General features: G+C 40.1%; 1 protein-coding gene across 1 annotated transcript in view; it reads right to left on the bottom strand.

Annotated features, from left to right (window-relative positions):
- Positions 1-527: 527 nt before the first annotated feature.
- Positions 528-26329, bottom strand: part of LOC142918186 (putative ATP-dependent DNA helicase HFM1) — a 30099-nt gene continuing 4297 nt past the window's right edge. The window contains exons 7-27 of the mRNA XM_076062312.1: positions 24843-25019; positions 23967-24167; positions 22409-22497; positions 21557-21600; positions 21355-21456; positions 19838-19986; positions 18553-18647; positions 16638-16771; positions 15424-15474; positions 14073-14150; positions 13372-13463; positions 9019-9122; positions 8244-8291; positions 7150-7247; positions 6906-7043; positions 6704-6789; positions 6155-6238; positions 4648-4805; positions 3641-3741; positions 2024-2185; positions 528-535 (exon numbers count right to left, since the gene is read on the bottom strand). Of these exons, the coding sequence (XP_075918427.1) occupies positions 528-535; positions 2024-2185; positions 3641-3741; positions 4648-4805; positions 6155-6238; positions 6704-6789; positions 6906-7043; positions 7150-7247; positions 8244-8291; positions 9019-9122; positions 13372-13463; positions 14073-14150; positions 15424-15474; positions 16638-16771; positions 18553-18647; positions 19838-19986; positions 21355-21456; positions 21557-21600; positions 22409-22497; positions 23967-24167; positions 24843-25019 (2199 nt within the window). The remainder of the gene's footprint in view (positions 536-2023; positions 2186-3640; positions 3742-4647; positions 4806-6154; positions 6239-6703; positions 6790-6905; positions 7044-7149; positions 7248-8243; positions 8292-9018; positions 9123-13371; positions 13464-14072; positions 14151-15423; positions 15475-16637; positions 16772-18552; positions 18648-19837; positions 19987-21354; positions 21457-21556; positions 21601-22408; positions 22498-23966; positions 24168-24842; positions 25020-26329) is intronic.

Genomic DNA, 26329 nt, shown 5'->3' with positions numbered 1-26329 from the left:
TTGCAGAGGGGTCAAATACTTATTTCCCTCCTTAAAATGCAAATCAATTTATAAAATTTTTGACAAGCGTTTTTCTGGATTTTGTTGTTGTTATTCTGTCTCTCACTGTTCAAATAAACCTACCATTAAAATTATAGACTGATCATTTCTTTGTCAGTGGGCAAACGTACAAAATCAGCAGGGGATCAAATACTTTTTTTCCCTCGCTGTACGGTGTGAAAGAACCTCAACATACATACATACAAAATGCATCTCAGAATATTTCACAAAGCATGGGTGCTTATTGATACATGGGTGCTTATATTTTTAAAAATGTAGCAAAGGCTACAAAGGAACGCATTCAGACAATGATCAATGACTGATGAAAATTATATGCAAATGTATCATTTTGGCTAACGTTCAAAATTAGACCGCACAAGACAGAATCTACGAGGCAGACCATACGAATGAGACAGAAGAAGCTTGATAACAAAAAATAATGCAGTCTTTAATGGAATCGTGTCAAATCACATTATTTACACATTCCATTACCAGCCTGCAAAGAAAATAAATACGCGCACAGCACGCATTCCACGTCTGTCCCTCCACATGAACATTAAAGTAATTGTATACATCCCATCTGTCAAACCTCCATTCTGGGAGTGCATAATTGCAGCAAAATGTGTTTAATACAATAAAACGCTGCACCAGTTTTGGAATTCAGTGTCTCATCAGCAATGTCAGATTTGCTTGGATCAACGCTGGCGAATGGCCAGAAGTGTATCGGTCTTCGTTTGATGAAATACGATATGATACCCAACCCAAAATAATCACAATTGCTCGTAGTAATAACTTTGTAAATACGTTGAATCACGATGAAGGTACTCACAGCACTCGTGTCCACACATTTGTTTATTTTTACAGTTGTGAAGACAGCTTCTCTTGGAATCTTCCAAGCCAGCAGAGTAACCTTCAGAAACAAACGAGAGCTCTGTGGAGAAGTCTTCACTGTAAACGTGTTTTATAACGACACATTACACATCACGTGACAAATACAATCAAACGCTGAATGTTTATGAACATTACTTTCAGCATATTGTAGGTCGAGCGAAGAGTCGAGATGTGTAAGCCACTCTAGTGTGCAGAAGCATGTCTTAAAACGTTCCAAGGAGGGTGGGTGAGACAGTCCTGAAGATTTAATTAGATCCCTAAAGTCGTGATTTAAAGATTTCGTGACTGCAGTGATTCGTATTCTTGGTTCTTTCGGTAAAGTCACGTTGAAGGGAAACAATAAAATAATAAAAAATATATATAAAATACAATTCTTACGACGTTTCGACTGCAACACAAGCAGCCATCATCAGGTGTGATGACTGCTTTGTGTTGCAGTCGAAACGTCGTGAGAATTTTATTATTTTATATATATTATTATTTTATTGTTTCAGGTGTAATGACTGCTTTGTGTTGCAGTCGAAACGTCGTGAGAATTTTATTGTTTTATATATATAATTATTTTATTGTTTCAGGTATGATGACTGCTTGTGTTGCAGTCGAAACGTCGTGAGAATTTTATTGTTTTATATATATTTTTTATTTTATTGTTTCCCTTCAACGTGACTTTACCGAAAGAACCAAGAATATATATCCCTAAAGTCGTATAAAATATATACAGTTCATGTATTTTCTCTGAGAATAAAATATTAATTTTCGGGGTCTCAAGGAAGAGGGGAGGGGGAGGTGGTCCATCACCGCTGTGTCAGTTTGGAACTCTTGAGCACAAGAGAGATGATCTTTGCAGTAAAGTTGTATATGTACAGGTTAACTTCACAACAAAATATAATGCACCACACCTAACGTCCCCTATGTATATTGCCGCATACTTGTCACAGCATGAGTTGGTGGGAACAATTGCACAATTTAAGGATTATATGAGTGTTGTAGATATGAAGATGCTGCATTCTAAATTGCTTCCATGGGATCAAATGCATAGAGTCTAAATAAACCAATTGATATAAAATGCATGTAGAAATGAGGCGACACAAACCATTGCCGGCTGCTTGTGCCGCTGCTGAGGCAAACGCCTTTGGTTTCTCACAGGTAGTAGCATGCAGGGATTGGGCCTGCTGATGTCTCCCATTCCCGTAGAGCCCAGAGGTGCGAGGGCTAGAGTAGAATGGTGTGAAGTTCTGATGGATGTCCATACCAACTGGGAAAAGCATTAGAACCACATTTTTACCACGATAGCTTTAATCATCTTCACCACATTTTTTGTTCTGCCACATACACAGAGAGTGTGAGAAACCTTTCAGTTGTAATTGATCCTGAGCACGAGTTGTCTATCTACTGTCAACTCTGGAGAACCTCATACCTCCACCTGCACATTTTCCACGTCCACCATTTCCTTACCCCAGCTGCCATCCACACTTTCACATCTCCTCACATCCTCAAACTCTAGATGATACAAGATGCTCCTGACAGGCTTCTCGTCCACATCCGTAAACAAAACATCACCATAATACTGAGATCCCTCCACTGGCTCTCAATGTAATCCCAGATCAATTTAAAAATAGCACTCACCGTCCTAAAGATACTCCATTGACTCGCCCATGCCTAAATCTCTCCTCTCATCTCACTCTACTCCCCTCCACATATTCTTGACTCCAGCAACCAAGGTTTTCTGTCAAATTCCCCCTGTAAACCTCGGTTCACTGGGAAGTTGCTAACTCTCGTTTGCTGCCCCCATAATCTGGACCTCCCTCCTCCCAGTCATAAGTTCTGTCGACGCCTTTCTCCTTGTATAAATGCAGCATCAAGAGCTTCCTTTTTCCTCTGCCTATGGCCGACTGCCTCTCTAAAAATAATTTTTTGAAAATATGCCTTCTGATTTAAAGCTTTCGTGACTGCAGGGATTCATATTCTTGGTTCTATTCGGTAAAGTCACGTAGAAGGGAAACAATAAATTAATAAAAATATAAAACAATAAAATTCTCACGACGTTTCGACTGCAACACAAGCAATCATCATCTTGCTGTGGTTTTCACACCTGATGATGATTGCTTGTGTTGCAGTCGAAACGTCGTGATAATTTTATAGTTTTATATTTTTATTATTTTATTGTTTCCCTTCTACGTGACTTTACCGAAAGAACCAAGAATATAATATGCCTTCTGTTTGTGTACGGTGTCTTGAGATGCTGTCGCATTTAAATGTCATACGAATCCACATTGTATTGCAACCTTTGATAAATAACAAGTTAAATTGGACGAGAGGCTACATGGATGAAATAGAGTTTGTGTGTAACGTGTGCAAGATTGGCACTTGTTCGGGAATTGACATCTGTGCTCGGGTACCAGTAATTTATTTTTTACCTAGACCTGGTACCAGTATTGAGTTGAAATTTATTCCAGGACACTGCACAGTTTCGTTAGACCTTGCCCAGGGGTCGGCAACCAAAATAACAATAAGAGCCTTTTTTCGAATTCGGTACAAAACTTGATATTTCAACAGCTGCCATACTTGTGAATACTGTACGTACATACATTACGTCATGAAGCAATCTGTATGAAGCTGAACGCGGCTCCGAAGCTGACTCCTGACCAAGGCTGACTGAGAAATATGTCCTGATGTAGTCTGTGGACAAGGTGGCAACCCTGAGACTTACCATATGTAGAGCTGAGGAGGTAAACGTTGAGCTCGTCACTCTTTTCCGGCCGAACTTCAATCTTCTTCATGAAACTCCCTGTTTTCAGCAGCATGTAATCTCTGTGAAGGTCATATCGGTTGTATATGTAGTTTCTGCAACTTACTATTACTGCAGGTGTCTTAATAATTAAATATGTGCGCTATGTTGCACTGACGTTAAAGATTTCTGACATTCAAAACGAGTAGACCAGTTCGACTCGTTGACAAATACGAATACAGAAATACGTAAAAAATTACTAAATTGGAATTACACACAGCAACCATCGCCCCCTACTGGCAACCTTATGCCCAATTGCAGGCCAGGTGCTAAATCTCCTTGTGTCCACAGGGACAGTTGTCACTGGGGGTGCCCATTTAAATGTGTCTGAGACGTGGTGTAAGTCGCTTATTGCGCGTCAAGCGCTCATAGACACCCCAGAGTAAAAGGCCCTATCAAAAACAGGTGATTATTATTTTAAAAAATTCCAGTAACAAGTGCATTTAAAATGTTGTTACATTTGTTTTTAGGAACAATGTTGTTTACATATAGGAAGGAGGCGTAATGTCTGCCTATTTATTTTGTTACATTTACTTCTATATGATGCTAATTTTCATGCTCTATTCCTTTATATTGCTGTATGTTCAGGGGCTGAATGGCAATGTCGAGATCTGATAAACCACGAGAGCTTCAGGAGCGAGTTTGTGTCGTTTTTATACTGCTCGGTTGAAGGAGAGCAGAGACCACAGTGGTTTACTGTCTGGTCCATAGTTTGGGTTGCATGGCCACTGATCGCACTGCAGGAGACGTGCGCGTTGGCCTGTTTGATGTGGTCGATGGTTCACCGGTGTCTTTGAGGAATGTCAAAGCAAGGAGGTGCGATGTCTGGGTCTCTAATTATCAGGCAAAACGATTATTTTGTTCGATTCAACATAGAAAAAAAACACGTGGCCTTGTCACAATTGCTGCGATGTGTAATTTAAGCGCACGTGATGATTTGCCGATGGACGAGGTTGTTGTCGGCGTTGCCCAGTAGTAGCGTGCAGCAGTGGTTGTTTGGAGCTGTGCGGTGAGACTGTAGGTCCGCACAGTTCTTTAGTATCACTGTAATTATCACCTCAGCCACACCTTTGTAGTACCGGTTACCCTGGAAAAAAAGCAACCAGTGCCATTCTGAATTGATGATATGCAAAGCTTACCAAGCCATTAAATTAAATTGAATATTACTAAGGTGAAGACAAACGTTAAATAGTCGATTCCTTCATTTAAAACCTAGTGAAAAAACATTTAACAAATGACAGCAACGGCCACTTGCCCCACTGTTGTCACCACGTCTGTACCAAGATACGGGGTGGCATTACAAGTACTCTTTCTTTCTCAAATGCGCATTGAGGTGGTGACCATCTCTCATTTACAACCCCTGAGACAGTGGTGGAAACAATGCGTCTCTATATAACCCATCAAACAATCGCTGTTGACTTTCCCACAAATCGGTGCCTATTTTATCTACCACGGAGGGATGATGGAGTGAGTCAACTCCCAGCTACGACTTGAACTCGCAAACATTCCGATGGCGGGTCGCTCACTCCACTGCTGAGCCACATGGATAGTTTCACAGGTGCAGTATTATCAAAACACTAATTAATGTTTGTCTTCAGACTCATGCTGTTTCGAGTTCCGTATTTTCCCGCATATAACCCGCGGGTTATACCACTTTTTACAAAACAAAACAAGACCCCGTGGGGTATATGCAGATGCGGGCTATCCCTAAAATATTTTACACGTGTGACATGTCATAACTCGTTTAATTTTTTCACTGCGCAACACTTCCAGTACCTTTGACTAAAGCACTGCTGAATAAACCACTCGCACTAAAATTGCACGCGTTAACATGTTTGAAATGATTCGAATTGCTTGCACAATGAAACGACAATGTTTCAAGTGGGCGCACTTTGTTTAACCGGGGTACATGCGTCTGCGGGTTATATGCGTATGCGGGCTATATGCGGGGAAATTGAGCCACATAGATGGATGGTTTCACAGGTATTTGGCAAAGTCCTAATTGACGTTTGCCTTTGAAAGCCTGCTGCTTTGAGTACGTTGAAAGTAGCAACGCACTTAAAGGGAAATTGATTTGCACCCGAGCCATGTGACTGTGCATTAGTTTCTAGATTTGAAACTTTCGTGACTGCAAGGATCCATACTTTTTGGTTCTCTTCGGTAAAGTCACGTAGGTAAAAAAATAAAACAGCAAAAATCACGACGTTTCAACCACAACACAAGCGGCCTTCATCAGGTGAAGGGACCAGCCTGTCTCGAAGACTGCGCTGGAGTGAAGAAAAAAAAGGCCGCTTGTGTTGTGGCCGAAACTTCGTGATTTTTGTTGTTTTATTTTTTACCTACGTGACTTTACCGAATAGAACCAAAGAGTATGTGCATTAGTTGTTTTTAGCAATGTGAAATCTTTGATTGGAGTCGGGGTTCCGTCTCATGCACCTGCTCCACTCTGACTTGGTACTTGGGCAGATGCTGCACGGCTTCTTTGATCTGGTTCCCAAACGGAGGGTGTCTGTTCACTATCTGCACAACGGAGGAATGCACCACCAGCAAAACGTCATTCGGTTTTGTTGCAATGTTGTTTACAAACAAGAAATACGCTCATCATTGGCGGGTGTTCCTATTATTAAGGAAGGGTGACGATTGTAATGTGTTTCCCAATTGAGTAATTTGCAAGTTACTTTTTACATTTTGCTAATTTGGACAATCACGCCGGTACACAACGGTCTTCTTGGCATGACATCATGGGGGTCTGTGACGTCCATTTTGAAGAAGATGGCGTCGAGCATTTTACGGTGAATAAATCTGCAGTATAATTAACCAGAGCGGTCTGCCAGATTCGAACTGCGAGCTTCTGGAACAAGCGCTGCCACTGGGCCAATGGCATTTACGGTGTAGCTACCGTATAATTGTACTGGGAAGTGCGCTAAACACCAGCACAAACATAGATACATGTTGTGGAGATTAACACTACACCCATTATCTCACCAACTCAATTTCCCGTCCATGAGTGTTTGCAATTTTCTCAAAAGATGTCAATCCAGCGTTGACCAGTGCGCTGGACATTGAGAAGCCTACAGCAGAAACACTGAGGTTAAGTAATGTTTAATTGAAGGGTCTTTTGAAAAGAATGCGTGGTTGTAAATAATTTGTATGTGTTGCTCTTATACGTGAAAGAGATTATAATTACCGATTTTTTCAAGTTGTTTCAAAACGGAAGGTGAATTTTCCCAAAGCTTTGCATAAAAACATTTAGCGAGGTGGACAGCATTCAGCACGGCCTGGAAATTATTCTGCTTATCCTTTTGCTGCAAAAATTCGGCAAGACCTACAACCACAAAACAGAGATATAACGGATGTAAATACTGTCATGCGTTTAAACGTTAACTTCAGAAACAATGTACATTCGTTTAAATAGTGCAGTTTAAGCTTACATTTTGTAAGACGGATTCCAGTCCTGAAGATTTTGGCAGTGTCCTGCATCAATGCAAAATCTTGCACCAGTACACATCCCAGCTGAGCTTGAATGAGACTACAAACAACGCGTCATTTCAATTATATTCTTAGCTCTTTCGGTAAAGTCACGTTGAAGAGAAACAATAAAATAATAATATATATAAAACAATGTTTTATATTCTAAGCTCTTTCGGTAAAGTCACATTGAAGGGGAACAATAAAATAATAATAATATATATAAAACAATGTTTTATATTTTTAGCTCTTTCGGTAAAGTCACGTTGAAGGGGAACAATAAAATAATAATATATATAAAACAATGTTTTATATTCTTAGCTCTTTCGGTAAAGTCACGTTGAAGGGGAACAATAAAATAATCATAATAATATATATAAAACAATGTTTTATATTCTTAGCTCTTTCGGTAAAGTCACGTTGAAGGGGAACAATTAAATAATAATATATAAAGCATTGTTTTATATTCTTAGCTCTTTCGGTAAAGTCACGTTGAAGGGGAACATTAAAATAATATATATAAAACAATAAAAATTATCACGACGTTTTGACCATAACACAAACGGTCGTCATTAGGTGTGTCGGTTTGCAAATGAGTGTCAATACAAACCTACACACCTGATGACGACCGTTTGTGTTATGGTCGAAACGTCGTGAGAATTTGTATTGTTTTATATATATTTTATATTTTATTGTTTCCCTTCAACGTGACTTTACCGAAAGAGCTAAGAATATGAATTACTGCAGTCACGAAAGCTTTTAATCAAAATCATTTCAATTGTGTAGCAAAAGCTCAATTCTCTACTTGAACAAACAGTTTTTGCAATATAGATGCAGTTTCGAGTGTTAAAATGAGTGTCAATACATCTTGAAGGCTCTCCAATTAAAAGGTGTGATCTGTATGGTGATATCAAATGGATAATAATCTGCAAATGTGTAGAATATTAAAACCCTAAACACGAAGTTGCGTTGCTAACTATAAAGAAAGTTCATAACCAACTCCAAATGTACGTATGTGTTATCTTAACAGGAGCATTGAAATCATAGCTGTACTTACCAGTTTATTTTCATTTCACTGTTTTTTATTTTACCGGACATTGGAAATCTGAAATGACAGAAGCATTCAGATTCACTCATAATGGTTTGGCCAAATAACTAATACACACTGAATATACAATATACACTTAAAATGTGCTAATACAGACTTAAACCCCATTCGTTTATCCATACAATATTTTTTAATACGTAATACATTAACAACTACTATTGTCTCAAATATGTAAATGTTTTCACACTTGATGTTTCACTATCCGAGAAACCTTTTAAATTAAATCATTAGAATCCAAATTCTAGACCGATAAAACATTTGATATGAAACTTTCAAGATTATTCCAGTGTAGGTTCTGGATTTTTATTCCAAAAAATATAATGACATTAACACAGGATCTTAAAAAAAATAGCTAACATTCTTCAAACTGGCCAAATATACCATGTAAAAATTGCAATTAATTGTAATGTAACTTTACCAATACACATTATGCATAATTGTATATTTACATATGGCAACTCACCTACATTGGTTTAAACAAAAGTGACTGCTGATGAGACACGGAATGTCAAAACCAGTCCAGAGTTTGGTTGTGTGATACCAAGTCTGCTGAAATGATGCACTCCCATAATTCCACGTGGTTGATAGGATGTGTAAAATATATGTATTATTTTATGTGGATGGACAGATATGTGAAGGAGGCATATTGTATGCTTATTATTTTTTTCTTCCATTCTTTACGACGATGCTAGTGGTTATTTGGTGACGTGTCACTGATTGTTACCGTATCGTGTGCTTTTTGGCAAAGTTCAATGTGTTCAGGGTTTTCTTCTCATTAACGCGGAGCGTGATGTCTTTATACTCTCGACAGCTTGAGATAAGAGTCACCTGTAAAGAAGGTCAAAGATCAAGATGTCATCATCATGGCCAAAATCATTGATGCTACTACTACACAGAATTAAAAGAATTCCACCCTCCGTCAGAATCTCGCAGCTGCTGCACAATAGACACACGGTGAGCTCCCAAATCTGCCCTGACACTAAACCCACATCCATTACGGGAACAAATCGGTATTTAACGGCAATTACAAACCTCCAAAACGTTTACAATACAAGGTGTGTTTAACACGTAGGCTTTCGCGACCAATATTATTCATAATAAAGGTTTTTGGGTTAGATCGCGTTTATTTATAAATGTGTCGTAACCCTCCACTACCCGACACGGCCAATCAGCAAAGAAAAGTGTCACGTTGACAAAAGACAAATAATTCACTACTTCAGCCCACCGGTGTGTTGAAGAGTTAATCCACATTTACAGTTTGAGTACGACGTTTCGCTGGTAAATACTTCCAGCATCATCGGGCAATTCGCCAGAATGGTAAAGCCCTCGCTTGCTCCCGGTTTTATATAGAGCAGAAGAGTGACGTCATCACTTAACTCATCAGGTGCAGTGATTAGAGGCGGAGGGGGGGGGTAATGTAATTATATAATCGATTAGTAATCAGTCATTGGTTATGATTAGTAATGAGTTGTAGATTAGTAATTCTTTAAATCAAAATGTAATGTGTATTATTTAATAATACGCTTCCAGGCCGCACTGAGTTAAAATAACACATAACATAAAGTCTTCTAAAGCTAACCAAATACTACACAAAGCTAGCGAATTATTATTAATAGAGAGAATACAGCACAATAGGAGTGAATTATCTTACATTTCGGAATCGCTAAAGCAGTTACACTTAGATATAAGCAATAGTGTATCTATGCATTATTGGAATATAATCGATAACATAACACAACAATCGGCTGATAATGTGTTTAAACTAACAAAAACTAACCAAATTAATAAATTTTCTAGACTACATAATAAACAAATCCCTACTGAAAACCAAAAATGTAAAAACAAAACTGTACTGAACTTGACCAACACTGTATTAACCGGTGACATGGTCTCTATCCTTTCTAAAGGCCTTAACTTTGCCGTTACCCCACGCACAATTCCAGTGGATGAGATAATTGCTGAGGTAGAATCAGCAGTTAGACTCCTTCCACATAATGAGGCAGAGATGACTAGACATGAGGTTGCTAAAATAATTGAGAATAGCAAAGTTCCAAAAGTAAATATTAGCTCTAACGAGGCAAAAGCCTTAAGAGAGCTGCGTGTAAATAAGGATATCCAAATCCTAGCAGCTGATAAAGGCCGCACTACTGTACTGATGTCACGAGCCGATTATGATAATAAAATTAGAAATTTACTAGAGGAAAGTACCTACATTAAAATTAAACGAGATCCAACTAATACTTTAGAACGTAAGACCACTGCAATAATTGCAAATTCATTAATCCCTAAAAATGAGCAATACCTAATTAAGCCAAGGGCCTCAAAACCACCTAGACTCTATGGGCTACCAAAGATTCATAAAATCGGCTTCCCATTACGACCCATAGTCAGTACAATTGGCTCTGCCACATATCAATTAGCAAAATATATAACCAAACAAATACAGCCCTACATCGGTAAGACATCTTCATTCATAAAAAAAAATTCAGAACATCTTGTGAATGTGATTAAAGATATTAAACTTACTCCTGATGATATTCTGGTAAGCTTTGATGTGATTTCTCTATTCACTAAGGTTCCAGTGGACGAATCGCTTAAATTACTTGATACACTAGTAAAGAATACCGGTTTACAAAAAGATATTCCGAAACTTGCTGGCCATTGCTTAAATAACACTTACTTCTTATGGAGAGGGGATTTCTTTAAACAAAAGGAAGGAGCAGCAATGGGTTCTCCTTTATCCCCTGCTATAGCAAATTTGTACATGGAAAACTTTGAAATAAGAGCACTTGCCTCGAGCACATTAAAACCATCCTTTTGGTTTAGGTATGTGGATGACACTTTGGTTGTCTGGCCACATGGTAAAGATACACTTAATGATTTTCTAAATCATCTAAATGCACAAAACCCGGCCATCCAGTTCACCATGGAAATGGAGGTGAATAATACACTCCCATTCCTAGATATTTTGCTTGGACATGGCCTAAACGGTAAAATAACACACAGCGTTTACAGAAAGCAAACGCACACTGATGCCTATCTGAATGCAGAATCACATCATCATCCAGCTCAAAAATCCTCTCTTATTAAGACGCTCGTGCATCGGGCGAAAACAGTGTCAGATGGTGAGAGTCTAGTGAGAGAGATTAAACACGTTAAAGACGCACTACGACAGAATGGCTACAATAATGCTCAAATTAACAGAGCACTGAATGCCAAATCACGATCGCAAAGCAATACTACTGAAAGCGACCAGATTGTTAAAACAATAAAAATTCCATATATCTCAGGAGTAACTGACAAATTAGCCCGCGTTTTGCAAAAGCAAAACATTACAGTAAGATTTGGTACAGTACACAAAATTCAAAAACTAGTATCTTGCACTAAAGACGCATTACCTAAACTATCAACAGAAGGTGTATATCGGATTAATTGTTCATGTGGCAGCTGCTACATTGGGCAGACGGGACGTAACATCAGCGTAAGACTAAAAGAACATCAGAGAAATATTAAATTATCTCAAACACAACTGTCGGCAGTGGCAGAACATGCTTGTCAACAAGGACACTCAATTGATTTTGACAATGTTGCAGTGGTGTGTAAAACTAATTATTACTGGCAAAGACTAATCAGAGAATCCATTGAAATTGAGAGAAACAAGAATAACTTTAATCGCTCTGACAGTTACCGGCTCAGTGCGGCCTGGAAGCGTATTATTAAATAATACACATTACATTTTGATTTAAAGAATTACTAATCTACAACTCATTACTAATCATAACCAATGACTGATTACTAATCGATTATATAATTACATTACCCCCCCCCCCTCCGCCTCTAATCACTGCACCTGATGAGTTAAGTGATGACGTCACTCTTCTGCTCTATATAAAACCGGGAGCAAGCGAGGGCTTTACCATTCTGGCGAATTGCCCGATGATGCTGGAAGTATTTACCAGCGAAACGTCGTACTCAAACTGTAAATGTGGATTAACTCTTCAACACACCGGTGGGCTGAAGTAGTGAATTATTTGTCTTTTGTCAACGTGACACTTTTCTTTGCTGATTGGCCGTGTCGGGTGGTGGAGGGTTACGACACATTTATAAATAAACGCGATCTAACCCAAAAACCTTTATTATGAATAATACAAGGTGTCCTAAACCGAAAATGTGTCCAAAGAGATCAGGAGCACAATGTATCAATTCAGCTAATTGCTAATCGCAAAAATACTCTCTTGTAAAATACACGCGGGAGTTATAACCTGGTGGCTCAACTAGTGTAAGTGAGTGGCTCACAGACGGCAGGCTCCAAGTTCAAATACTGCTGGTGAGTTGACTCAACCCACCTTCCCTCCGAGTTTGATAACATGAGCAGCACTCTGTTAGTAAGTCAACGGTGGTTGCGCTGCAGAGAGACCCCTGTCATAGGATTGTGGATTCTCCACGATAGTCTCAGGGCTGTCAACGGTAGATGGATAACCTCAGTGCTCATTTGGGCAGGAAATCACTTTGACTTGGTTCTGAATGCCGCTGTACAATGCATTGATTATGTCTTAAAACGTAGGTGTTAGTTGAACCTTGTGCCAGATGCACACCGATTGATAGAATTGTCAGCAACGATGTATGCAGTAATAAACTAAAAGTCTGTCTTTGTAAGTAAAACTAAAATGAGACGGTATCCTTACTCCAATAAGGTGCACTGTATAGAAACAAACGATGATGATCGCCAAACATGGCTAAAAACTGCTCAATTATCGGCACAATTGTAAGTCCGCTTATTAATTTGTTTCTTACAAAATAATTCACGGCCTATTGTCAAACATCCAAAATGATAATTTACAGCCGCTTGTCAAATCCGCTGCTGTGAGTCGTTGTGGTTGTTTGCTATGTGTCACATACACACACATATCCTTGTCTGTTAACATCATTACAGTCACCACCTGTAATGCGTTGTCACGAACCCTTTCAGGGGTCTCAACCGTCTGCTAAGTAAGGGGACATTGCCGCAGCAAGCCTTGCTAACGTAAGTCGATGGTGATGTGGAACAATGAGAAACCAACCCTGTGACCTCACTTACCAGGTCTTGCACGGCTTCCGAGCCCTGTATTGTGCCAAACAGCTTGATGGTATCAAATGCCACGTAGTAGTAAGCCATCAATCTACCAACATCTGGACAATATCAAACCATTTTTTGTTAAAATAGCAAAACACATGAAAGCAAAGGCAAAGGAGGTCCCATGATATGTTAAAATAAACTGTAATTAAATGCCAGGGTGCTGGTGGCGGCTATACATCGTGCCTGTAATGCAGGGTTGTTGGATCAAACACAAATTGGTAAAACTCCCTTCCCAAGGTTGCCAAGATCGCCATATTCTCGGCTTGCCAGGGGGTATGGCGGGAGAGCAAATTCATTATATCCGTACGCACGGATATTGAGTTACCACCCCTTGCACAGGCGGGGGTTTTTCCATGCACAGACACTCATCAATTAATGGAGTTGGCGACACATCCCAAAATAAGCAGCTCCAAGGCTCGGGCAATAGTTGGCGAAGGTTCTCACTGCCCCCCATTATTGTCTGGGGGTCCCCCCCCCCCCCGTGCCTCCGTTAGGAACCTGCGCACGTGACAAATTCTACAGCACGTTCTGAGATGCCGATTTGCATTGACGACTGGACGCTATACACAACATGAAAATGCAAAATGACATTATGTTTTTTCGTCACAAATAAAGCGAACAAACACGTCATGATATGCTGTTTCAGCAGAAGGATTATTTACCTGTTGGCTTAATATCCCCATTCTGCATACAAATTAGCTTGTAAGCTGCCAGCGAGTTCAAACTCTCTAAGCATAGTTCTGAAATAAATAATGCAAAAGAAACATTAACGTCGTTGTGGACAAGACAACAAATTAACTAAGCAGGTATTATGCCTTCCCATATTTGTCTCTCCACTAAAATCTGCTTGAAACATTCATAGCTAACAGAGTAGATCATTGCCTATTCATGTCTGGCAGGTCACGAGTATTGCTTCAAACAAGCCTGACTGCGTATACATTGAATGTCGAAACCGGTCCAGATTGTTTGTTGCTGCTGAAAATATTCACTCCCAGAAGGCCGTGTGGCTGATTGGATATGTTAAAAAACAATGATTCTACTTTTTATGCGGAGAGACAGCTATGGGAAGAAGGCATATTGTCAGCTTAATTATTTTGACATAACGATCGTTAAATAAATACAATTAAAGAAAAATCAATGCGTCTCATACTCATTGGTTCTTTCGGTGAAGTCACGTAGGTAGAAAAATGTAATTAAACTGACAAATAATAAATCACGAAGTTTCGATCGCAACACAACAATCGGTCGCCCTCAGGCGGAAAAAAATCCTCCATCAGGGAAACAGCTGAACCAGCGAGAGAGCTGCGAGAGAGCTCATCCTCCTGGTTCTTTCGGCAAAGTCACCACGTAGAATGGAAATACAATAACAAAAATAAAACATAATACGATAAAATTCTCGCGACGTTTCGGCCACAACACAAGTAGCCTTCCTGAGTCACAAAAGCTCTCTCGCTGGTTCAGCTGTTCACGCTGCTGAATTATTATTTTTTTTCCCGCCCGAGGACGACCGCTTGTTGCGTCGCGATCGAAACGTCGTGATATTTACGATGTTTTGTTTTATTTTATTTCGTCTACCGAGTCTGGATTCCTGCAGTCGCGAAAGCTTGAAATCAACGTTCAATTTGTCTCAATTTTAAATAATTAACATCATGCTGCTTGTAGTGGAAACACAAGGAACAACTTGAATTGACCAACTGGCTCTTTCAGAGGCTGCGTATATGGATATTATTCTCAGTGTTTCATCTTCTAACAAGTAGACAGGTTTCTTGAATTGAGCAAGGTTGTAAGAGCTTGAGAAGTGAGACCGTGGGAGGGAATTCACAAGGACTATAAAGCATCAGCACCAGGGGGAAGAATCAAATACAGAAGTGTCTTGACCTGTCGCGTGGTGGCTGAAGACAGCAACGTACGAAAAACACGAGCAAACAGTTGTATTTCTCTCAGTTTCAAATTGTCTACTATTATTCCAGTAATATTACAGTTTGATGTTAGATTATGTTAATATCACTATACCTTGCAGAAGTTGCTTCTCAATGTCCTCTTTGTTCAGACCAGCGGCAAATTCTGTATCAGTGATTCGTACAGAGTACATTTATTTTTCAGTATGCTGCCTTTTTATGCATCGCTTGGCTTTAACAGTTGAATATCTTGTCATAGTCAAAGTCAAAACTATGTAAACACTTGATGTCAATGAACGAACTCTAAATTGTCAGAATGTTTAATATTCACTCCTTACAAATATACCGTAATTGTGTCCTTTGTACTTAAGAACATTCAAACGTGTTATTTCCTCCAGTCAGCTCATAATATTTTTGAAAGCCCCAAACGTGAAATGCAATTACAGCTAAAATTACTGTTTTATATTACAATAGCTGATCTATGCAAAAGCATAATGGCTCAAAATACCCAAAGATGGTTTCACACAATGTTTTAGTGCATTGATTCAACACAAGCAAAACTGTGGACCGGTTTTGCAATTCAGTGTCAAGTCAGGATTGTGTGAGCCAATGCAGGTGAACTGCCAGATCCATAATATAGTTTTTTTGGGTGAGATCGCGTAAATATATAAATGTGTGTCGTTAAAACCCGCCACCACCCGACACAGCCAACTAGTAAGGGTTGCCACGTAAACAGAACGTGCCAATTCATCACTAGTACAGCACACCGATGTGTTGCAGAGCCACAACATTTACAAACTGAGTACGACTTTTCGCCAGTAATTACAACTAGCTTCATCAGGGTGGTGGTGGGTTTATCGACACATTTATATACAGTATTAAAACAACTATTATGGATGATATTGGTCCCGAAAGCCTACGTGTTAAACGAACTGCCAGATGTTTACAGGCAAGGGCCCTCTCTGTTTGATATGGGTCTTCGCTCAACACAAACCTACATAATATACATCACGTTATTTTGTGTTTCATTCGAATAAGTGTCGTTCACTCAAATACATTTTGAAAATTAATAGGACACACGTGTATATACATCCTTCCAAAATACCTATACTACTCAAGAACACATTTTAAATGTATGTTCTTGATAATTTTCTGAAATAAATGCACGAATAGGTAACTCAACCTTTTCCAATACACCTACTCATGTTTATTGTTATTCATTTTATATGCATCATTGGAACCTGGTGATTATACTATCGCACACATTGCGATAATATAATCACGCGGATATTGTACGTTTTAATTTTGAATTGTAAATGCATTTCTTACTGTAATACTTTGGGTTTTTGAGTGCCCGAATATACAGGAATGTGGATCGGATCCAATCCAATGCCACGCTGACATCTGTGATCGTGTGCAGTACAATCTCCGCATTGAGGTGCTCTGTTAAATTCATGTGCAAACTGCAGGAGACCGAAGGTGTTTACAAATTCACGGTAGCTACTTTATAGCAATGGGAACATGGAAGTTGTAGAGGGAAAGCTGATTGATGGAAATTCACAAAATGTAGGAAAAAAACGCATCATTCTGAACGTATCTTGAAATCAATTGAGAAAGTTTTCATTACAGCGTGAAATTGTGAAGATCCTGAACAAGATAGTATAATACAAAATAAATGTTTATTTTGATGTGGTACTTCTCCTCAAAAGAACCAAAGTGCTGTTACATGTGACAATGTCAACATTTAATACTTTGCACTAAGTAATTGGTCTAGTGTTCCAAAGAAATAGTATGGGCGTCAGTTTTCAATCGTGACTTAATAACATCGACAATGCCCAAAATCACGAATATGGCTGGGGGGGGGGCATTCCACAGATGGGGAACCACACAGCAGAAGGCCCAATCGCCCTTGGAGTGCTATCTCATCTTTGGGATGCAGAGAGGACCGGAATCCATGAAATGTAGATTGTGAGATAGAATACTGGGATTCAAAAAGTCCCAAAGGTAGGTGGGTGCTTTGTAGGCCAGTAACACGATCTCAGAGTCGACTCTGAGATTCACCAAGAGCCAAAGTAGAGATTCCAGAACATGTGTGATATATTCGGATGAAGCGGTTATAGGCAAGAGTCAGGCAAGCTGCGTTGTGAAAACATTTCAGCCTATTATACTCTTTGGTTCTATTCGGTAAAAGTCACGTAGGTAAAAAATTAAACAACAAAAAATCACGACGTTTCGGCCACAACACAAGCGTCCTTCATCAGGTGAAGGGATCAGGCTGTCTCGAGGACAGCGCTTGAGTGGAACAGAGCCACGCTCAGACCGCGACCTTTAAGCGTGGCTGTGTTCCACTTCAGCGCTGTCCTCGAGACAGCCTGATCCCTTCACCTGATGAAGGCCGCTTGTGTTGTGGCCGAAACGTCGTGATTTTTGTTGTTTTATTTTTTACCTACGTGACTTTACCGAATACAACCAAAGAGTATGGATCCTTGCAGTCACGAAAGCTTTAAATCTTGAATTTCAGCCTATTGAGAACTTTTGCTGGACGCATGCCGAACAAGATGGCATGGCAATAATCGACAAGAGAGAAGAGACGCATTATCCAAATTATCTGCATAATAGTTTGACAAGCATGATGTCGTGCTGACAATACTTTGAAGGTGAAAAAAAATCACTTCTGAATTTCACATTTCACTTTTCACTTTTCAAATAGGCCTCAAACTTCGGAGCAGGGTCACAGAAGCCACCAACGTTGTGTCTGTTACTGTGGGTGATGAGCTGAAGTTGAGTGCACGGAGCCGAGAAGTATAACCTCTGTTTTGTCACAGCATTTTTATGCATCAAAGACTTAAGGCGGAGGAGTCACTGGGGCCAAGATATCGGGGTAATGAGAGGGGAGGGAAGAGAGGGAGAAAGCATGAACAAGAAGAAGCAGCGTCTGTTTTTGATGACATACCAGACATGCAAGTTAGAGGCATCAAAGCTATGAAGAAAAATAAGTAAGCTTGGGCAGGACATGTCACGAGTAGGAATGATGACCAGTGCTCAAAACTAACGATGGAGTGGTAGCCAAGGTAATGGAACACGTGGATTGTTGTATCACTGGACTGTGAAGGATGTTTACGGCTAAGAAGGCCTTCAGCGGGCAGTGTATGCCGATGCTGACTTTATACATGACGTTCACAAATATGTACATGTTCATGCCCAATATATACATATAATAACAAAACTGCCGTTATTGTCCTACCTGCTTTCTAGTTTCTGGGTCCCACTTAGCATTTGTTCATATTTTTCTTTCAATTCATTTCTTGTCAATATCACCGCAGTGGCTGAAACATCAAACTGTAAATGATATCACGTATGTTACTTCACATAAAAAATAGATAAATAGCCATACTAATAATGAACTAAATGCAGGAAAATATTTAATGAGTTTCAGGAAATGCAGATGGATCCTTCATTGAAATATTTGCCTGATTTATTTGGATATGTTTTGTGTTTGGGAGGAAACGAAACTTCCTGGGGGAAACACAGGTTCACACATATGGGTTCATAACCAACTTTCTGTACTGCCATCTCTAGTGGGTATGACACACAAATATACACAATCCACAAACCTTTCGGTAAAGTCACGTTGAAGGGAAACAATATATATTGTTTCCCTTCAACGTGACTTTACCGAAAGAGCTAAGAATATGAATTACTGCAGTCACGAAAGCTTTAAATAAAAAATAAAAAATCCACAAACCCTTGCTACCACAGGTATATACTACTACTACAAAATACAAAGATCCCCCGTAGAGCCTTAACTGGCTGTCGGGGCGAGTGCCGTTAGTGAACACCTGTGAAGGCAAGCACGGCACACGAGGGGGTGGGTGGCCAGCACCAGGTCCGGTTAAGATAATCGTTACTCGGGCTTTATAACGCAGCGCGCTCACCGCTACACTACCGCTCCCCACTTCCAGCATGGCGACACGCGTCTATAATCTATTACTGTGCTTGTTATTCTATTGGAATTGACGCTTTGCTATTTTGCTAAAAAAAGCACATGCATATGTTTTAACAAATGGTGAACATGCTATGACACATTCATAATTGAGCAAGAATAGTGCAACAGTTCACTTCATCCTGCAGCAGCAGCAGCAGCCAGGTGGCTCAGAGGTAGAGCGGCCATCTTGCAATGGGAAGGTTGTGAGTTCAACTCATGGTTAGAGGTTGACTCAGCCCATCATCCCTCTTTTGGTCAATAAAATAAATATCACTTTGTGAAAAAGTCAACATTGGTTGTCCTTTGGAAAGACTCTCCCATACCATTGGAATTAAGGAGGTTCACCCCTGGCTTAGGGCTGTATATAGTAGATGGGCACCACATCAATGCACAAATAAACAAGAAATATTTACCCCTTCAAAATAGATGCTATATCGTCCACATGATGGGTTTCAAGAGATGGGATCTAATAAACTAGAATACATTTGTGCACAACGAAAAGTAAGGATGTATGAACCAATATAGTCAGAATATGTGCATCTACCTGTGGTCTTCCTGCCCTGCCAATCATCTGTAGAATATCTGTTTCCCCATATTCCTGCACCATGCCTCCCCCAGTGTAGTGCATGCTAGATTTGACGATGACCAGGTGTGCAGGAAGGTTTACACCCATAGCCAGTGTACTTGTAGAGACTGCAGACAAATCAAATAAAAACATTCAGTATTTGCACCATTCTTTTATCACAAGGCAATCACAAAAAAAGGCGCTTTGTGTGTGCACATATTCTGCAGAAGTTTCGCAGTAGGGGCAATGTTGCTATATGCTCCATAATATAAGTTTTTGGGTTAGATATATATAAATGTGTCGTTAAAACCCGCCACCACCCGCCACAGCCAACTCGTAAGGGTTGTCAAGTAAACAGAATGTGGCCAATTCGTCACTAGTACAGCACTAGTGTATAGTGTAGTGTAGTTTATAGTAGTGTATAATGTAGTGTAGTGTATAGTAGTGTAGTGTATAATGTAGTGTATAGTGTAGTGTATAATGTAGTGTATAGTAGTGTAGTGTATAGTAGTATAGTGTATAGTAGTGTATAGTGTAGTGTATTGTAGTGTAGTGTATAATGTGTATAGTGTAGTGTATAATGTAGTGTATAGTGTAGTGTATAGTAGTGTAGTGTATAATGTAGTGTATAGTGTAGTGTATAGTAGTGTAGTGTATAATGTAGTGTATAGTGTAGTGTATAGTAGTGTAGTGTATAATGTAGTGTATAGTGTAGTGTACTAGTACAGCACACCGGTTGTGTGTTGGAGAGCCAAGCCACAGCATTTACAAACTGAGTAAGACGTTTCACCAGTAATTACAACTAGCTTCATCAGGCGACAGCCATATTGCTATATGCTTCCTGATTGGATATTTTGTGGGAACATTTACAAATACTGGACCTCGACACCAGCACACAACAGCCTACTCTCTTCAAATCATGCCACGGGATTATTAATGTCCACTCTTAAGCAGACGGCACAAAGTATGCTATGATTCATATACTTGCAGTATTAATCATAACGGATTGCCATATTCCAAATGCGAACCTGTGTAACCTCTGTAACGAGCGTCAAAGCGCGCTGCCGCCCCAATGCACAAAACATAGCGTAAGTAACTCGGTGAAGTTAATAAGTCATCATAAAAATATTGAACTCTACAAATTACTGTCATCATGTATCTGGCAGCAAATGTATCACATGCGGTTGGTCACAAGGCAGCTGTTAGTAACCACAATTTCAGCGGCATTGGTGCAACACACAAGCAGAACTCTGGATCAGTTTCAACGTTCAGTGTCTCAGCACCAGTCAGGTTTGCTTGAACCATTGATGGTGAACTGCCAGATGCTTACAGGCAAGGATACTCTGTTAGATATCAGTATGGGTTTGTAATCTTGAAATATGCACACATAACAGCCCCTACTAATTTCACAAAGCCACATGCAAACCTGATGCATGGACACATATATCAATTTACAATCTCTCCATGAATAAATAATATGCTCATATTTTACGTACACAGTACTGGCAGTTCTCCTTGCAAGAAAGCATCTTCAATGTTTCTTCTATCAGACGTTTCCATCCCTGCATGATGGTATGCAATTCCTTTCATCAGCAAATCTACAACAGTAATAAAACAAATTACACGAATGTGAATTTGATATTTTGATGCAATTATTTTAAATCATCGTTAAAAACAGTGAGGGTTTTACAAGCTCACCTCTCAACTTGATATCCTTTAGGCAAGAGGCATGCTTCTGCAGTCTAAAATTACAATAAATGATCAGTATATATGGTGTAGTGGTGAGCACGCTAGACTTGTAATCAATTCCACCTTCGAGCGCGATCTTTTAACCCCCCCCCCCCCACACTGCCCCTGTCCACCGAGAAGTGTATAAATACATAAATTGGTAGGTCGCGCGTAGTGGAGTAAAGTGTGGGTACGCCTGCCTCTTCCAACACGTCTGGTCAATGTGAAAGAGTAGACCAATATCCCTCTAGAGTAGTGCTTCTCAACATTTTTATTCCACGGCACAAACTTTTGAGCTTACTCCATCTTCACAGCACACTAAACAAAAAATATCAGTTGGCTTTTCATCCAGCAGTGGATTGATCATGGCTGATGATGATGTGTCTGCACGCTCATCTCTCTCTCAAGTGATATATTACTACGGAAGGACTTGGTGCCATAGTGTAAGTGTGGAATTTTCACAATCACATGTGTCAATCTCCCCTTGATCACCTTGTTCCCTGGGCCTTAGATGCATTATGATCAGGCCCAGATTAAACTTATGAGGGGCCTAAGGCAAATAAGAGCGAAGGGCCTCGGTACGTATTTCATATTGCAAAATAAATTATGAAGTCAGTTTAACACGTAGGCTTTCGCGACCAACATCATCGTGGATATTGGAGTCATTCAACATATTTTTTCTCTCAAGCGGAGGTTAACACCAGCAGTGGCTCGAACAAAGAACTTGAGGACGGCACCTTGACCGTTACTTTTACACCAATATCTTAATCACAGAACATTTGCGAAACACGAATATGTGTAGAGCCCAATTCCCACGCCTACCTCTGCCTGTGCTGGAAATCAATCATGAATTTAGCATCTTTAGCCAGTGTGGCTGCAGCCAGCTGAACACTTCTTCTCGTCGCACAGAACTGTAAAAGAATAACCACAAGGTGCCTTCAATGCACACTATTAAAAAGTATGCCTGCTTCCAAAGGAATACACGTGAAATATCTAAGGCCTAAACCATTTTAATATTTATATATGTGCGCTTGACTAGGTGTGATATTCATTGTATAAATGCATAATTTTATAACGTTTTGTGTGCGCAAATGTATATGTGTATGGCCTCTACAGGTACTCGCTAAATGCTTCTTGCCCAGACAGCGCGAGGTCGTCACCGCCACGGACGTGGTCTACGCCCTCAAGTGCCAGGGCCGCACTCTCTACGGCTTCATCTCTCGCGCACTCAACCAACCCAAAGGCTCTCTTCAGAGCCACCCACCTCTTCTAAACGGCTTGCGCGCCAGCGTTACCAAACCGTCCACGAAAGAAACACTTTCTAAATGGAGCACACAATTCTGGCTTAGCAATCATTGGAAGGATTTGATAAACCATTTCAGGTCTTAATTGATTGTTCACGCTTACGGTGGCTTTCAGACAGCATACATTAATTTTTCGTCTCCCCCCTCCTCTTTTCAGAACATAGATGGACTAGTCCTTCTAAATAAACTGCCAAATCGCTGCACGTGGCGCTGACGTTTTTTTATAAATAAAAACACCGTTCAAAAATAAATTAATTAATGCGAACCGACACTTCTTTCAAATGTTTCTTGCCGTTGCTTTTCACACCTGATGACGACCGTTTGTGTTATGGTCGAAACGTCGTGAGAATTTTTATTGTTTTATATATATTTTATTATTTTATTGTTTCCCTTCAACGTGACTTTACCGAAAGAGCTAAGAATAATCATGTTTTTCTTGTTCATGTTTTTGTTTGTTGCGGTTGCACCCGATTCAAGAGCCGGATGGCTCACAGGGCTCTACACCAAATAAATGAAACTGAGAAAACTGAAACTGAGTCTTGTAAAGACTAAACAGGGGATATTGCCGTTGTGTGATTGTATATGCATGGTGATAGATATGCAAGTGGGGAGTGGTGGTTAGTGAACCGTGCTACAAACCCTGTTACCCGAGTTCGATTCCCGCTCATGATCAAAAGCGACGGTGAATATTTCAACCAATTCTGGGGCTTCCTTAGGTCTACTCAGCCTCAAATGAGTACCTGCTGTGATACTGAAACATCAGCATTGGGGAAACAAAGGCGGTCCGGCGTGGTGCTGCCCACCCACCCCCTCGTGTGCTCATGATGGTCTTCATAAGTGCTCGCTTACCAGCACTTCCACCAGCACTTCCCCCAAAAGTCTGTTAAGGCTACACATGAGATTTTTGTCCACATGGCATTTCCTGTTTGCTATGTATGTGTCAATGGAGGCCATATACACCTTAACATATTCCATATTTAAGGGCTATGCATGCAAAACATTTAAATTTAAAATAATATGCAATTAAACTAATCATGCCATTTTGACTTGGAACAACAAATAAGACATGTACTCACAATGAGCGTTGGCTTTTGCTCAGAATATGTTTGTATAATTTTTGCGAGCTTGTAGTTGAGTATCAAGTCAAATTTAAAGGCAGTCTGTAGACGATAGAAAGGAAATCCCAACACGATTTTGCGGAGTTTCACAGGCCGATGCTTTTCATCCAATTTTACGAAGATTGCCGTTCCATCCCTATCAGACAACCACTCGGCAACCTAGAAAGAGAAAGGTGGATGCCTCAGCAATATTTGTAGAGGATATACAAATATTAATTTAAATGCATTGAGAGGTATTCATACCTCTCCATATTTTATATATATAAGTCAAAAAGAATGTCTGGGCATTTGCCCACGTGCAACTTGATTAAGATGACACAAATTCCTTTTAACAGTGGATGTTACAAATTAAATGCAACTAGTTTATAGTAGATGTGAAGGTTATTTTTTTACTCAAATGAGCATTGAGGCGGTGCTCATATCCTGTTTACAGCCCTGAGCCAGCGGTGGACATTCTACATTCTTATAACGGGGGAGAGTCTATCCGTAGAACCAATATTGACTCCCCCACAAAGTGATACTGATTTTAATGACCCCGAAGGACCATGGAACGAGTTAGCACCCCCAACGAGGACTTTAACTCGCAGCCTTCTGATTGCGAGCCGCTCGCTCTACCACTGAGCCACCTGGCTATTAATCAATGTTATAGCAATATATATACTCTTTGGTTCTTTCGCTCAAGTCACGTAGGTATAAAATAAATACAAATTATATATACGTGACTTCACCGAAAGAACCCAAGTGTATGGATTTCTGCAGTCACGAAAGCTTCAAATCAAGATTGTAGCGATACAGTATATGTTTAAACAATGTATAATAAGTATGCCAACTCACATCTTCTATATTGGGAATGGTGGCTGACAGGGCGATGATCCGTACTCCCGCACAGGTATGCAGCGGTTGAAGCGCATCCTTTGTGGAGGTTGGAGGGACAAGGTTATAAAGCGTCTTCATTCTGCTGACCACAGCCTCCAAGGTGGCACCACGTGACTCATCCCCTACTGTGTGTACCTGCACCATGACCCACAGCATAACACGACGCAACTTCCATGATTTTTTTTATATCGAAGTATCCCACGATCTTGTCTCAGGTTCTTTTCCTTGAGTTGTCCAAACTCGTGGAGACCATTACAATGCCTGTATCGGCAATTGGCCCTTCCCCATCCTGCAAGCATGAACCACCCTGAAGTACTGAGCTGTCGTGTACTCTTCCAGACTTCTGCATTGCTTACAGTATTCTGTCTTGCCACGAAATTCCCAACATCTCAGACACCTGGGCACAAATGCCAGCAACTTCTTTATAAGTTGTTTGAATGGGTCCAACTTTATGATCGAAAAATTAACACATGGTACTCCCACTTCAATTCGATGACCATATATTCAAATTAGGTACTGTAACCGTATGCATGCAATCCTCGGTTTACCTGCTTTTGTGGTACGTCATTTTGGAATAACGCGCGCGTTGTATTTAGACTTTATATTGACATACGCTAGGCAATTTTCGGAATATCGTCATCCGCAACACGAGATGCGCCACCCTAGCCTGGCACCACGACCCAACGGCGTTGCCAGCAACCAGTGCGGTACGATAACTCGTGCGCTCTACTTGTACGGCATTCACTAACTCTAAGCTCTAAGTCTGTCTCCCTCCTCGCCTCCATCCATCCCCTCCGCAACGCAACTCCGGCGTCTTAACAAGCAATACCATATTTCCTTATTTTATAGGAAGTAAATTAGAGTTTACGTGATTTTCTTTTTAATTTAAAGTATTATATTGTGGGTACATGTATTGTATTGATATAGGCTAGGATAATAAAAGCGATTATGCCAGCGAGTGCGAGTGAAATCCCCGAACCACCTCCTGTACCATCATTTCTTCTGGGAAAATTGCTATTGAACATACGCGATTTTGAGATACGCGCACCTTTCCAGGCACACGTCTATCTCATAAGTCAAGGAGTCCCTGTATAACTATGTCACTTTATTGGATTGCAAATCCAGAGCGCGCTAACCATCGCACCGCTGTGGCCGCTTCCTGTAAATTCAATACTGTGCACAGGAATAACCCGTATTCTTAGCTCTTTCGGTAAACTCACGTTGAAGGGAAACAATAAAATAATAAAATATATATAAAACAATACAAATTCTCACGACGTTTCGACCATGGTCGACCATATATATTTTATTATTTTATTGTTTCCCTTCAACGTGACTTTACCGAAAGAGCTAAGAATATGAATTACTGCAGTCACGAAAGCTTTAAATCAAAAAGGAATAACCCGTCTTACGTCGGGGATGCGTTCCTGAAAGGTGCGACAGCA

Source organism: Petromyzon marinus, unplaced genomic scaffold, assembly GCF_048934315.1.
Source record: "Petromyzon marinus isolate PM22_M1 ecotype Great Lakes invasive population unplaced genomic scaffold, UKy_Petmar_22M1.pri1.0 PM_G_Scaffold_56, whole genome shotgun sequence".
NCBI classification, from domain to species: Eukaryota; Metazoa; Chordata; class Hyperoartia; order Petromyzontiformes; family Petromyzontidae; genus Petromyzon; species Petromyzon marinus.
The sequence above is the reverse complement of the archived record's forward strand: the minus strand, read 5'-3'. Positions and strand labels throughout refer to the sequence as shown.